At 40.4% G+C, this 15,399-nt stretch overlaps 1 protein-coding gene across 6 annotated transcripts in view; it reads right to left on the minus strand.

Annotated features, from left to right (window-relative positions):
- The window catches only part of FANCL (FA complementation group L), an 82,867-nt gene extending 68,879 nt beyond the window's left edge, over window positions 1–13,988 (minus strand). For 2 of the 6 annotated variants that reach the window (XM_020909047.2, XM_020909044.2), the window contains exons 1-2: window positions 13,837–13,988; window positions 864–908 (exon numbers count right to left, since the gene is read on the minus strand). In XM_020909047.2, coding sequence (XP_020764706.2) covers window positions 864–908; window positions 13,837–13,932 — 141 coding nt within the window. In that variant the 5' untranslated portion in view covers window positions 13,933–13,988. Of the gene's footprint in view, window positions 1–863; window positions 909–4,734; window positions 4,828–13,836 lie in introns of those variants that run through there. The other 4 variants (XM_070478604.1, XM_020909045.2, XM_070478611.1 and 1 more) reach the window with 3 other exon arrangements.
- Between the last annotated feature and the right edge of the window lie 1,411 nt (window positions 13,989–15,399).

Genomic DNA, 15,399 nt, shown 5'->3' on the forward strand with positions numbered 1-15,399 from the left:
CTAAAAAGAGTTCTTCAGCTGAGTACTGATTGCCACAGGATGTGAGAAGACCTGCCTAAAGATGGGGAGATAAGAGACTATCTCAAGGCACTCACACAAGGCTAACAGAAATCATGCTCTAACCAACCAGAGTGGAAAACCTTGCACTGTAAGAGCTATTAACCAGTACTCGTAAGAGTGTTGTCTCAGTGGTACAACCAAATCTCTAGGCTCAAGTCTGTTCTGTTTCAGCTTAACAAAGCGTAAAAGCAAACCTTGGGAAGATCATACTGTTTCCAAGTAATTTAACAGTTGTCATTCAGTCACTAAGTTGTGACCAACTCCTTGTGACCCCATGAACTACAAAACGCCAGCCTTCCCTGTCTTTCACTATCTTCCAAAATTTGCTCAAACTCATATCCATTGAGTCGGTGATGCCATCCAACCATCTCTACTTGTTGCCCCTGTCTCCTCCTGCTCTCAATCTTTCCCAGCATCAAGGTCTTTTCCAATGAGCTGGTTCTTTGAAATAAAGAATATTTAAGAGAACAAAAAATATCATACAACCAGTGGAATGCACAATGTATGTCATCCAATCAAAATATACCAGGTATGCAAAGCAGAAAAATAAGATTAAAAAGAGAAAAGTCAAGAGAAACAAATATAAAAATGGCAGATGATAGAGCTTCCCCTCCCACACTTAAGCAGTTATAACTGTATTATGTATGTTCAAGAAGGTAGAGGAAAGCATCAGCATGCTAAATAGACACATAAAAGCAAAAAGACCCAAGTTGAAGAGATGAAAAATACAATCTCTGAGATGAAAAATATGTTACAATGCAGTTATTAACAGATTAAACCTTGAAAACAATGTATTTGTGTACCTGAAAACACAGAAGTAGAACATCCAAAGCAAGCAGAGAAACTGACTGGAAAAAAGAAAAAAAAAAATCAATGAATTATGGCACAACTTAAAGTGGCTTAATATGCATGTATTTGGAGTCCCCAACACAGGAAGCCGGAAGGAACAAAAAGCTTTTTGAAGAAATAATGGCTGAAGTTTTTCCAAATTAAATGAAAATACAGATCCAAAAAGCACCATAAACCCTATGAAGGAAAAATATGAAGAAAACTACACCAAGGAACATCACAATCAAATTGACAGAAACCGATGAGAAAAATATTAACAGGCAAAGAAAAACAATACACTTACAGAGAATCAAAGATGAAGAGATTTCCATACATAATAAAACAAGACAATGAAACAAAACCGCTAAAGCACTAAAACAAAAAGTCAACCTAGAACTTTATACCCAGTGAAAGTATCTTTCAAAAGGCCAAATAAACAATTTTTGAGACATAAAACAGCTGAAGAATTCATCACCAGCAGACATGCACTACAAGAAATGTTAAAGGAACAAGTTTAGGAAGAAAGTGAATGAGTCCACAGGTAACAAAGACCTGGACATGACTGAGTGGCTGAACAACAATAACGACAAAATAAAACAAGATGGAAATCTGGATATACAACAAAGAGTATCTGAAACAGTAAATATATAGATAAACATAAAAGGCTTTTCTTATTTTTTAAAATCTCTTTAAAGCATAATTAATTGTGCCAAAGCTGAAATAACTTAAGCAACAAATAACGCAGTGCTAGAATAAAATTCAAAATCTAAAATATCTGTATGCCCATACTGATATAAATGATTGAATTAAGAAATGGAGAAATTAATCTCCCATACAGAAGAATTCCAGATAAATTACCATTGACTTGAACAACATGAGTTTGAATTGTTCAGGTCCACTTACACATGGATTTTTTTTTACAATAATTACATACTGTAGTACTATACAATCTGCAGTTGGCTGATCTCACAGATGCAGAACCATGGATAGAGAAAGTAGACTATAAAGTTATACATGGATTTTCAAGCCCATGAGGTTTAGCACCCTTAAGCCTTGCATTATTCAAGGGTCAACTGTATATAGATACCCCACTTGAAAAGGGAGGCAGCATAATCCCCCAGTTCTTAATGAGGGCCGCTCACAGTGACTTCCTGCCAAAGAGTACAGTATGGAAAGGAGTGGGAAAAGCGACTTCCCAGAAGGGAACCCACAAATAAACTTCAGCCAAGTGATCAAGGTCAACGTCAACAGACATAAATCATGTTGATAATACATACCCTTAATATGATGTGATGAAATGGTATTCAAACTTTGCAATGTTTCTCTCAAAAACCCATAAAGCCTAGTCATGAGAAAAAAGGCAAATCCTACTAGAGCAGTGTCCTACAATAAACTTGACTAGAATTCCTCAATTAAAACGGTCATTTCATAATCATAAAGGAGTCAGAGTCATCAAGGACAAGGAAGGGCTAAGAAATTATCACAGCTCAGAGAAACCTTCATGGCAAATAAATGGGGAAACAACGGAACAGTGACAGACTTTATTTTGGGAGGCTCCAAAATCACTGCACTTGCTGACTGCAGCCCTGAAATTAAAAGATGCTTGACAAACCTAGACAGCATATTAAAAAGCAGAGACATTACTTTGCTGACAAAGGTCCATCTAGTCAAAGCTATGGGTTTTCCAGTAGTCATGTGTGAATGTGAGAGTTGGACTATAAAGAAAGCTGAATGCTGAAGAATTGATGCTTTTGAACTGTGGTGTTGGAGAAGACTCTTAAGAGTCTCTTGGACTGCAAGGAAATCCAACCAGTCCATCCTAAAGGAAATCAGTCCTAAATATTCATTGGAAGGACTGTTGCTAAAGCTGAAACCCCAATCCTTTGGCCACCTGATGTGAAGAACTGACTCACTGGAAAAGACCCTGATGCTGGGAAAGATTGAAGGCAGGAGGAGAAGCAGATGACAGAGGATGAGACGGTTGGATGGCATCACCGACTCGATGGACATGAGTTTGAGCAAGCTCTGGAGTTGGTAATGGACAGGGAGGCCTGGCTTGCTGCAGTCCATGAGGTCACAAAGAGTCGGACATGACTGAGCAACTGAACTGAACTGAAGAGAAGCCTAAAGAGACAAAATAACATGGCATCTTGGATCACAACCCAGAACAGAAAAATATTAAGTAAAAACAAAGGAAATATGAATAGACTATGGACCTGAGTTAGGACAGGAAAGCCTGACATGCTGCAGTCTATGGGGTCACAAAGAGACAGACACGACTTAGCAACTGAACAACAACAAATGGACCCAAGTTAATAATTGCATGCGTGCTCAATCACTCAGTAGTGTATGACTCCCTGAGACCCCACTGACTACAGCCCACCAGGTTCCTCTGTCCATGGAATTCTCTAGGCAAGAATAATGGAGTGGGTTGCCATTTCCTTCCCATGGATTAATAATAATGTACCAACATTAGTTCATTAATTGTAATAATTATATCATACTAATATAAGATGTTAATAACTGGACAAACTGTGCGGGGAAGGAGATGGTACATAAGAACTCCTTTTACCACTTGCTCAATTTTTCTATAAATCTAAACTGTTTTTAAAAAATAAGTCTATTAATTTAAAATAGCTAATTGGCTGCTTAAAAGAAAATTAACAATGTATTGGAAAGGTTATAAGATAAACAGAAATAAAACATATGACAACAACAGTACAAAAACCAGGAGATGAAAGATACAAGTAAAGCACTGTAAGATTCTTAAACTATAAGGGAAGAGGTATACTTGAGAACAGACTTATGGTAAGTTAAAGATGCATATTGTAAACCCTAGAGCAAACACTAAAAAGGAGAGACAAAAGTAATATAGCAACTATTTAAGGGAAAAAAACAGGTAAAAAGCTGACAGAAGAGATACATTATAGAAGAAGAACTCAAATAATGTAATATGCAGAAATTAGTCAAAATATTAAAAAAATAACAAAACAAAAAGCAAACAGCTAGATATTAGGTTTACGCACAACCATATCAACAATCAACATTAGATGAAAAGGGTTACACAACCCCAAGTAAAAAGCAATGATTATCGGATTGGATAAAAAAGCATGGCCCAAAAGAAATACACTTTAAATTAAACATAAAGAAACAAATAAGAATAAATGAAAAAAGAATGAAATGAGAGTCCATGCCACACTAATGAAAAAAGAGTCCATGCCACACTAACCCAAAGAAAACATACTATTAGTATCCAAAAATACAGATTCCAAGATTCCAAAGATTATTACCAAGGATGCTGCTGCTGCTGCTAAGTCACTTCAGTCGTGTCCAACTCTGTGCGACCCCATAGACGGCAGCCCACCAGGCTCCCCCGTCCCTAGCGTTCTCCAGGCAAGAACACTGGAGTGGGTTGCCATTTCCTTCTCCAATGCATGAAAGTGAAAAGTGAAAGTGAAGCCGCTCAGTCGTGTCCAACTCCTAGTGACCCCATGCACTGCAGCCTACCAGGCTCCTCCGTCCATGGAATTTTCCAGGCAAGAGTACTACAGTGGGGTGCCACTGCCTTCTCCAATTACCAAAGATTAAAAGGATAATTCCAGAATCATAAAGGAGTCAGTTCAGCAAGAGTACTTACAATCCTAAAAGTTTATGTACCTAAAGAACTTCAAAGTACACGATGGAAAAACTGACAAAAAATGAAAGTAGCAATAGAAAAAAAACAAACATAATGCAGCCCCTCTTTATCCAGTTTCACTTTCTGTAGTTTCAATTACCTGTGATCAACTGAAAATATTAAATGAAAAATTTCAGAAATAAACAATTCGTAAGTTTTTAATTGTGTACCATTCTGAGTGGTGTGACAGAATCTTGTGCTGCCACACTCCATTACACCCAGGACTGAATCACACTCTGTCCAGGGTATCAGCCTGTTAGTCACTTAATAGCTGTCTTGATGATAAGATCCACTGTCCGAGTATCTCAGTGTTTGTTTGCAAATAATCCTTATTTTACTTAATGCTGCTGTGCTGTGCTTAGTTGCTTAGTCGTGTCAGACCCTTTGTGATGCCATGGACTGTAGCCCGCCAGGCTCCTCTGCACACAGGGATTCTCCAGACAAGAATACTGGAGCGGATTGCCACGCCCTCCTCCAGGGGGTCTTTCCAACTCGGGGACTGAACCCAGGTCTTCCGCATGGCAGGTGGATTCTTTACCATCTGAGCCACCAGGGAAGCCCAAGAATACTGGAGTGAGTAGTCTATCCCTTCTCCAGGGGATCTTTCCCATCCAGGAATCGAACTGGGGTCTTCTGCATTTCAGGCAGATTCTTTACCAGCTGAGCTACCAGGGAAGCCCCATTTACTTAACAATGACCCTTAAATTCAAGAGTAGAGAGAAGGACAATTTAGATATTCTCTTACTGTGCCTAATGTATAAGTTGAACTTTATCATAGGTATGAATACATTGTAAAAAACAGTACATATAGGGTTTGGTACTATCCAGTTTCAGGCATCCACTGGGGCCTTGGAATATACTCCTGCAGACAGAGCTGAACTAACGTAGCGGGAGCGGAGGCTGTGCGGCACAGGAGCGGTAGCGAGGAGATACCACACATCGAAGCTGAGGAGCGGCGTTCAGGAGGAGATATCCCACGTCCAAGGTCAGGAGCAGAGGCTGTGAGGAGATACCCCACAACCAAGGTAAAGAAAACCAAGTAAGATGGTAGGCACTGAGAGAGGGCATCAGAGAAACCACAATCACAGATAACTAGCCAGTCTGATCACATGGACCAAAGCCCTGTCTAACTCAATGAAAATAAGCCATGCCTTGTGGGGCCATCCAAGACAGACAGGTCTTGTGGAGAGGTCTGACCGAATGTGGTACACTGGAAAAGGGAATGGCAAACCACTTCAGTATTCTTGCCTTGAGAACCCCATGAACAGTATAAAAAGGCAAAAAGAATACTGAAAGATGAACTCCCCAAGTTAGTAGGTGCCCATATGCTACTACTGGAGATCACTGGAGAAATAAATCCAGAAAGAATGAAGGGATGGAGCCAGAGCAAAAACAAAACCCAGTTGTGGATGTGACTGGTGATAGAATCAAGCTCTGATGCTGTAAAGAACAATGCTGCATAGGAACCTGGAATGTTAGGTCCATGAATCAAGGCAAATTGAAAGTGGTCAAACAGGAGATGGCAAGAGTGAATGTCCACATTCTAGGAATCAGTGAACTAAAATGGACTGGAATGGGTGAATTTAACTCAGATGACCATTGTATCTACTACTGTGGGCAGGAATCCCTTAGAAAAAGTGGAGTAGCCACGAAATGCAGTACTTGGATGTAATCTCCGAAAGGACAGAATGATCTCTGTTCATTTCCAAGGGAAACCATTCAATATCAAGGAAACCCAAGTCTATGCCCCGACCAGTAACACTGAAGAAGCTGAAGTTGAATGGTTCCATGAAGACCTGTAAGATCTTTTAGAACTAATACCCAAAAAGATGTCCTTTTCATTATAGAGGACTGGAATGCAAAAGGAGAAATTAAGAAACACCTGGAGTAACAGGCAAATTTGGTTTTGGAGTACAGAATGAACCCAGTCAAGAGAATCCAGCCAAGAGAACACACTGAGTCATAGCAAACAACCTCTTCCAGAAACACAAGACTCTCCACGAGGACATCACCAGATGACCAACATTGAAATTGAACTGATTATATTCTTGGCAGCCAAAATGGAGAAGCTCTACACAGTCACCAAAAACAAGCCTGGGAGCTGACTGTGGTTCAGTTCATGAACTCCTTATTGCCAAATTCAGACTTAAATTGAAGAAAGTAGGGAAAACCACTAGACCATTCAGGTATGACCTAAATCAAATCCCTAACAGTTATACAGTGGAAGTGAGAAATAGATTTAAGGCACTAGATATGATAAACAGAATGCCTGATGAACTATGGACAGAGTTTCGTGACACTGTACAGGAGACAGGGATCAACACCATCCCCAAGAAAAAGAAATGCAAAAAAGCAAAATGATTGTCTGAGGCGGCCTTACAAATAGCTGTGAAAAGAAGAGAAGTGAAAAGCAAAGGAGAAAAGGAAAGATACACCCATTTGAATGCAGAGTTCCAAAGAATAGCAAGGAGAGATCAGAAAGCCTTCCACAGCGATCAATGCAAAGAAATAGAGGAAAACAATAGAATGGGAAAGACTAGAGATCTCTTCATGGAGAAGGCAATGGCACCCCACTCCAGTACTCTTGCCTGGAAAATCCCATGGACAGACGAGCCTGGTAGGCTGCAGTCCATGGGGTCACTAAGAGTCAGACACGACTGGGCGACTTCACGTTCACTTTTCACTTTCATGCATTGGAGAAGGAAATGGCAACCCACTCCAGTGTTTTTGCCTGGAGAATCCCAGGGACGGGGGAGCCTGGTAGGCTGCCGTCTATGGGGTCGCACAGAGTTGGACACGACTGAAGTGACTTAGCAGCAGCAGCAGAGATCTCTTCAAGAAAATTAGAGATACCAAGGGAACATTTCATGCAAATATGGGTTCAATAAAGGACAGAAATGGCATGGACCTAACAGAAGCAGAGATATTAAGAAGAGGTGGCAAGAATACACAGAAGAAATGTACAGAAAAGATCTTCATGACCCAGATAATCACAATGGTGTGATCACTCACCTAGAGCCAGACATCCTGGAATGTGAAGTCAGGTGGGCCTTAGGCAGCATCACTACAAACAAAGCTAGTGGGGGTGATAGAATTCCAGTTGAGCTATTTCAAATCCTAAAAGATGACGCTATGAAAGTGCTACACTCAATATGTCAGCAAATTTGAAAAACTCAGCAGGGGCCACAGGACTGGAAAAGGTCAGTTTTCATTCCAATCCCAAAGAGCAATGCCAAAGAATGCTCAAACTACCACACAATTGCACTCATCTCACATGCTAGTAAAGTAATGCTCAATATTCTCCATGCCAGGCTTCAGCAATACATGAACCATGAACTCCCAGATGTTCAAGCTGGTTTTAGAATAGGCAGAGGAAACAGCAAATTGCCAACATTCACTGGATCACCGAAAAAGCAAGAGTTTCAGAAAAAACATCTATTTCTGCTTTATTGACTATGCCAAAGCCTTTGACTGTGTGGATCACAACAAACTGTGGAAAATTCTGAAAGAGATGGGAATACCAGACCACCTGACCTGCCTCTTGAGAAACTCGTATACAGGTCAAGAAGCAACAGTTAGAACTGGACATGGAACAACAGACTGGTTCCAAATAGGAAAGGAGTATGTCAAAGCTATATATTGTCACTCTACTTATTTAACTTATATGCAGAGTACATCATGTGAAATGCCGGGCTGGAAAAAGCACAAGCTGGAATCAAGATTGCCAGGAGAAATATCAATAACCTCAGATATGTAGATGACACCACCCTTATGGCAGAAAGTGAAGAAGAACTAAAAAGCCTCTTGATGAAAGTGAAAGAGAGTGAAAAAGTTGGCTTAAAGCTTAACATTCAGAAAAGTAAGATCATAGCATCCAGTCCCATCACTTAATGGCAAATATATGGGGAAACAGTGGAAACAGTGGCAGACTAATTTTGTTGGGCTCCAAAACCACTGCAGGTGATGACGCTTACTCTTTGGAAGGAAAGTTATGACCAACCTAGACAGCATATCAAAAAGCAGAGAAGTTACTTTGTCAACAAAAGTCCGTCTAGTCAAAGCTATGGTTTTCCCAGTAGTCATGTATGGATGTGAGAGTTGGACTATAAAGAAAGCTGAGCGCCGAAGAATTGATGCTTTTGAACTGTGGTGTTGGAGAAGACTCTTGAGAGTCCCCTGGACTGCAAAGAGATCCAACCAGTCCATCCTAAAGGAGATCAGTCCTGGGTGTTCATTGGAAGGACTTATGTTGAAGCTGAAACTCCTTTGGCCACCTGATGTGAAGAGCGGACTCATTTGAAAAGACCCTGATGCTGGGAAAGATTGAGGGCAGCAGGAGAAGGGGATGGCAGAGAATGAGATGGTTGGACGGCATCAAGATTCAACGGACAAACTCATGTCCGTTGGCTAAACTCCGGGAGTTGTTGATGGGCAGGGAGACCTGGTGTGCTGTGGGTCGTGGAGTTGCAAACAGTTGGACAAGACTGACCGACTGAACGAACTGAATGTAGTTGGAAATTTCAATACCCCCTTTCATTAGCTGAACAACTACAGAAACTAAGTAAGGATATACAAAACCTGAATAGCATTATGAACCAATCTGATCTGACATTTATAGAACACTCTACCCAACAGCAGCATAATATACATTCTTTCCAAGTATACACAGAACATTTACCAAAATAAACCATATTCTATACATAAAGTGAGCTCCAATAAATTTAAAAGAATTTGTATCATATAAATAATATTATTCAGTTTAGTTCAGTCGCTCAGTCGTGTCCAACTCACCACAGTTCAAAAGCATCAATTTTTCGGCGCTCAGCTTTCTTCACAGTCCAGCTCTCACATCCATACATGACCAATAGAAAAAACATAGCCTTGACTAGACTGACCTTTGCTGGCAATGTAATATCTCTGCTTTTTAATATGCTATCTAGGTTGGTCATAACTTTTCTTCCAAGGAGTAAGCATCTTTTAATTTCACAGCTGCAATCGCCATCTGCAGTGATTTTGCAGCCCCCAAAAATAAAGTCTGACACTGGTTCCACTGTTTCCCCATATATTTGCCATTAAGTGATGGTACCAGATGCCATGATCTTAGTTTTCTGAATGTTGAGCTTTAAGCCAACTTTTTCACTCTCCTATTTCACTTTCATCAAGAGGCTTTTTAGTTTCTCTTCACTTTCCGCCATAAGTGTGGTGTCTTCTGCATATCTGAGGTTATTGATATTTCTCCTGGCAATCTTGATTCCAGCTTGTGCTTCATCCAGCCCAGCGTTTCTCATGATGTACTCTGCATGTAAGTTAAACAAGCAGGGTAACAATATACAGCCTTGATGTACTCCTTTTACTATTTGGAACCAGTCTGTTACTCCATGTCCAGTTCTAACCGTTGCTTCCTGACCCTCATATATATTTCTCAAGAGGCAGGTCAGGTGGTCTGGTATTCCCATCTCTTTCAGAATTTTCCACAGTTTATTGTGTCCACACAGTCAAAGGCTTTGGCATAGTCAATAAAGCAGAAATAGATGTTTTTCTGGAACTCTCTTACTTTTTCGTATTATACCTACACTATAAAAGAAAAAAGTCTCATTATCAATGACCTAATCTTCCACCTAAACAAATTAGGAAATTTAAGATCAGGAATCAATGAAACAGACATAGAAAATACCAGAGAAAAATAAAAAAAATCAAAGTAGGTTCTCTGTAGAGATCAGTAAAACTTATAGGTCTCTATCCAAATCCATCAGGAAAATGAAGAGAGAGACACACAAAATACCAATATCTGGAATGGGCATAAGAGCTATCCATATAGTATATTCATAATTTCTTTGCCACTTCTACATTAAAGCGTTGGTGCCTCATCTCCTTTTTGATATGGATCGGATTTGAGACCTTGCTTCTAACAAACAGAATAAAACAGAAGTAAATGTGTAACTTTCCAGGCTGGGAGAGAAGAAGCACGGTGCAGCTTTCTGCTTAACTTCTCTGTTTTACCAGCCACTCACGGGGAAGACAGCTGCCCTGCTGTGATGACAGTCAAACATCACTATGAGAGGTCGACCTGGTGAGGAACTGAGGCCTCTACCAACAGCAGTAAATCGAGGCCTCTAATCTATAGCTGTGTGAATAAGCAATATTGGCAGCAAAATTTTTTAGCTCTAGTCAAGTCTTTAGATAACAGACATCCTGGCCAACATCTTCACAGCAATCTCAGGAGAAACACCGATCCAAGATCATCCAGCTGAGTCACATCCAAATTCCTGATCCACAGAAAAGGTGAGATAATTTAATGTCTGTTGTTTTAAGGCACTAAGGTGTGGGAAAGTCATATACAGCAAAAGGTAACCAAAATAGGGAGCATCATTACAGATCCCAAAGCCATTAAAAGTATAATAAGAGAATATCATAAACTTTTAAACCAAGAAATTCAAAAATCTAGATGAAAATCCTCAAAGGAAACAAACTACCAAAGCTTACTCAAGGGGAGATAAAGAACCTGATAACAAACACCTTTTAATCACACACAGATCACCCACAAATAAACAAGATTTTATTTTTACAAACATCACTGTTTATTCACAGTGCAATAAAACCAGAAATAACAAATTAAAATGAAAAAAGACATGCCACGAGAAAATTTTTAGATCTTCTATTAAATAACTTCTGGGTGCAGGGGAACTACAAATTAAAATTAAGTTCTAAAAAATAAAACATACATGTCAGCATCTACAGGATACCTTTAAAACGGTAATGAGGGAAAAATGCAAATTGTTAAAAACACATCAAGAAAAATATTCTCTCACTGGTCAAATCTGGGATAATTTAAACATCAAATAGGAAAGGATTATAATCCATTAGATAAATTACTTTTAAAATCCATAAGTCTGATATAAATAAATGGTAAAGGTAAAGTCACTTTACCACAGAATGCCAATTAATAAATACAGAAGAAAGAAAATCATTATTGGGAAACATCAATTAACTGATTGGAACAATAGTCAATGGCTGCTACAATGGAGGTGGGGGGGAGGGAAAAGAGTTTGATGTCTCAAAGTAGCTTCCTCTAAGTCCTTAGTAATTACAAGAGGAAAATCTGGCAGATGCCACCTTAAACCTGTGATCAGAGATAACATCATCAATAATGAGACCTGCTGACATCCCATGCCCTAAAAAGGACAGGATATTCCTTCTGTGGCATATGTGTCAGAACTGCATAACCTGAATTTAACAATGAGCAAAGAGTCAAATCTAAATGAGGGACATTCTCCCTAATGACCAGCCTGTACCCCAAAAATGTCAAGTTCATGAAAAACAAAGGAAGACTAAGGAATTACTTCAGATTAAAGAGACAGGACAACTAAATGTAATGTGACACTTTACATCAGATGGTTAGGGGCGGGGAAGGGGTATAAAAAATGTAACTGGCAACAGTAACAAAATCTGAATTTGGACTTCAGATTAGATAATGGTATTTTATGATGATTAAATGTTCTGATTTTGATAATGGTACTGAGGCTATGTTATGGGTGTGTTCTTGTTGTCATGAAATACACACTTAAGTATTTAGGAATAAAGGAGCACTGTGTCTGCAACTTAATCTCAAACTGTTCAGGGATATGATGTGTGTACACACCCACCCACATACACAGACTCAGAATAAATCAAATGAGGCAAACAGAAAATGGTGAATCTCCTCAAATGTACACACAAATTTTTCCTACATCCTTGCTATTTTTCTGTAAATTTGAAATTATATACAAGACAAACATTTTTAGAAAAAACAAGCTCCACGAAAACAAAACAATGTTAAATAAGACCTTTAGGTTAGGATTTCAACAAGCTGCTTAAGCCAAGTAAAATGAAAATTGTAACTATAAGCAAGGATCCTAATAAAATTTCATCTAATCTGACTACCGATGGCTACATGTTTTCTAAGAAGCTTCAGCAGATTCAAGCAATACCTCTTCAACTTTTCTAAATGTTGTGAAAGTTTTCAACTCGGTAATTCAAGCCCAATACTTCCAACTGGGGAAGGAAAAGGTGGATTAACTTTATTCCAGAAGTAACAATGAAATTTAACCTTTCGTGATGAAATCTACTTTCTGTGATGGTCACAATGAATTTGAAAACAAATGAAGTTCAAGTGTATGGTCTATAATCTTCTTAATCCATGCAATTAGGATTAGTTCTACACCTAATATTCTTAGGAATAGGTAAAATTTTCATTTAGCATGTGAATTTAAATAATTCACTCAATATTCTTGATTGTATTTTGAGGAAACTTCAAAACATGTGATTCCTATAACATGGCCCCTATCCTCAAAAAATATGTGCGCTGATTGGGGAGAGGGCAAAATGTTGAATTTGTTCAGAAAGCAAAGTCTATACTCAGAATTCTAACCTAAGGTAGCTTGGTAGAGGAGGAAAACCTACGAGTGGAATTAGATATACTGAGTTTAAAGGAGTCTGTTGCGATCAAGGACAAGTAACTTAACCCCTCGCCCCCCCAATTCCCCATGCCGTGAATTACTACTATAAAACGAGATTTTTTTTTTTTATTCCTGCTTCAAAAGGCTGAGGATTAGGCGAGGTATTGTAGTTGGAAAGTGCTTTGTAAACTTCAAAGCCCTACACGTGTTTACTATGTGTAATAAACTCCACAAGAGAGGCCACTTGGAATGGGCAAAGATAATTCGGTTGTCCTGAGTTCCTACGGAATACCGCAACTGGATGTGCTCTGGTACACTGGACTTGGCAGAGAGTCAAAATGAGGTTCTCCTCAAGAACGCTCTTTCTGCAGGAAATACCAATATAACGAGCGAGCGCAGACACCCCTCTGAATGGCCTCCGACCTTCGCGGAGGCGGGGGAATGTTAAGCATCGCGGCAAGCAAAAACTGACCAATTTTTTCAAAACTTGAAACGTGCGACCGAGGCTAACTTACGAGAGAGGGGCGGGGACGAGGGGGCGTGGCCCGCAGCCGGTTCCCCTCCCCCCCGCCCCACTCCCGTAGCGCGCGCGGACCTCCTAGCGTCTCCTGCGGGGGCGGTCACCCCGGCCCAGGCGTGTAACCGGAGACGAGGAACGGGTTTCCAGCAACAGCCCACAATTCTCAAACTTCTACTCTCCGAGGAGCCCTCGCGGGCTACCCTTCTCAAAAACCACAAGTTCGAGTCCCCTAACCCCTCAGGTCACAGACTTCCAGGACCCGGGCTGCGCCGCCAAAGAAAAGTCTCCGAGCGAAAGAGCATCAGCCGGGCGAGTACCTGAGCCGAAATGAAGCCTTCATACACGGTTTTCTCCCGGTTCTGGGGCAGAAAGAGCGGAAACTGGCGCAGCAGGGTCGCTTCCGTATCCGCCATAGCTCGCGGTCCGTGGAAACGAAGGGTACCGGCAGCCGCTGGTCCCGCACATGCGCAGTTCTGCCTGCGCCTGGGGCGCCGAAAGACGTACACACGCGCGTTTGGCGGGAAGTCTCGAGCTTTCCGTGGGCAAAAATGAAGGTCCGGTGGTAGTCGGGATGCCAGGGCTCAGCAACAGCCACAGTAAATTCGGCTCAGCAGGAAGTAGCATTGGCCCCAGCGCGAGGCAGGAGGGAAGACTGTTTGCTGATCCTGACCGAACATGATCATACTAGCTTTGATTGTCCCAAGAACCGTGTTTGATGTTTCTATTACTCCAGACTCAAGTCAACAACCAGACTTCTGCTGCGTTGCTCTTGCGAATACCTAAGGCAAAACAGGAGGGAAAATTACTGATGGACTTGAGGAACCGAATTTAATTTTTCTTTAACAACCCTTTCTATGTGCCGTGCTGTCACTTAAGTCGTGTCACTTAAGTAGGACCAACACAAAGATTATGTGACCCTATGGATTGTGGCCAGCCAGGCTTCTCTGTCCGTGGGATTCTCCGGGCAATACATATTTCTAACTCAGGGATGGTAATTATCCATTCCTTTTTTTTTTTTTTTTTAACTAAGGGGTGATTAATAAGGAACCTAATGTTTACTGCACAGTTATTTGATTTCAATCAATATTCAATGCAGTATTCAATATTGCAGTCAATCAATATTCAGTCAATTCAGTATTCAATATTGTATTTTTGAACCCTTGTATTTGCTAAACGTCATTGTAATAGGCTACAGGTTGTGCAAAAATGAGTAAGATTCACACCCAAACATTTTGATTGCCCTCAAAATCGGATGAGACTTCTTCAAGATTCTTGTTTGACAAGAATTATAAGTTTTCTGGATACTTAGAGAAAAACAAGAATGTTAGCAGTGTAAATATAAATTACTCTAAAGCAGTGGCTTTCCAAAGTTCCCGGATCCATTAGCATCACCTGGGAAATTTTACATCACCTTTACAGAAAGGCAAATTCTCACCCCTCTGTCTCAGACCTAGGGAATCCCAAACACTGACAGTGACGCCCAATCATCTGTGTTACAACAAGCCTTGGAGGTACTATGTTGCACAGGCTAAAGTTAGAGAATCTCCCCAGAGGCATGGCATGCCATCCACTCAGTTATGCAATTCATTTATTAAAGATGACAGGCTACAAGTTTTGTGAGGGGCATAAAGTGAAGGTCGTTAAAACAGTAGGACCAACACAAAGATTATTAGCACGTATAGTCACTGCCTTCAAGGACTTATGAGTTAAAACATTTGCTGTTACCAAGGATTTCCCTGGTCCAGTAGCTGAGACTCCTCCCTCCCAATGCAGGGTTAGGGTTAGGTTTGATCTGGACTTCTGGTCAGGGAACTAGATCCCACATGCTTCAACTAAGACCCAGAGCAGCCAAATAAGTAAATAAATAATTTTTTTAAAAA

The sequence above is a fragment of the Odocoileus virginianus genome, chromosome 2 (assembly GCF_023699985.2).
Source record: "Odocoileus virginianus isolate 20LAN1187 ecotype Illinois chromosome 2, Ovbor_1.2, whole genome shotgun sequence".
Classification (NCBI taxonomy): Eukaryota; Metazoa; Chordata; class Mammalia; order Artiodactyla; family Cervidae; genus Odocoileus; species Odocoileus virginianus.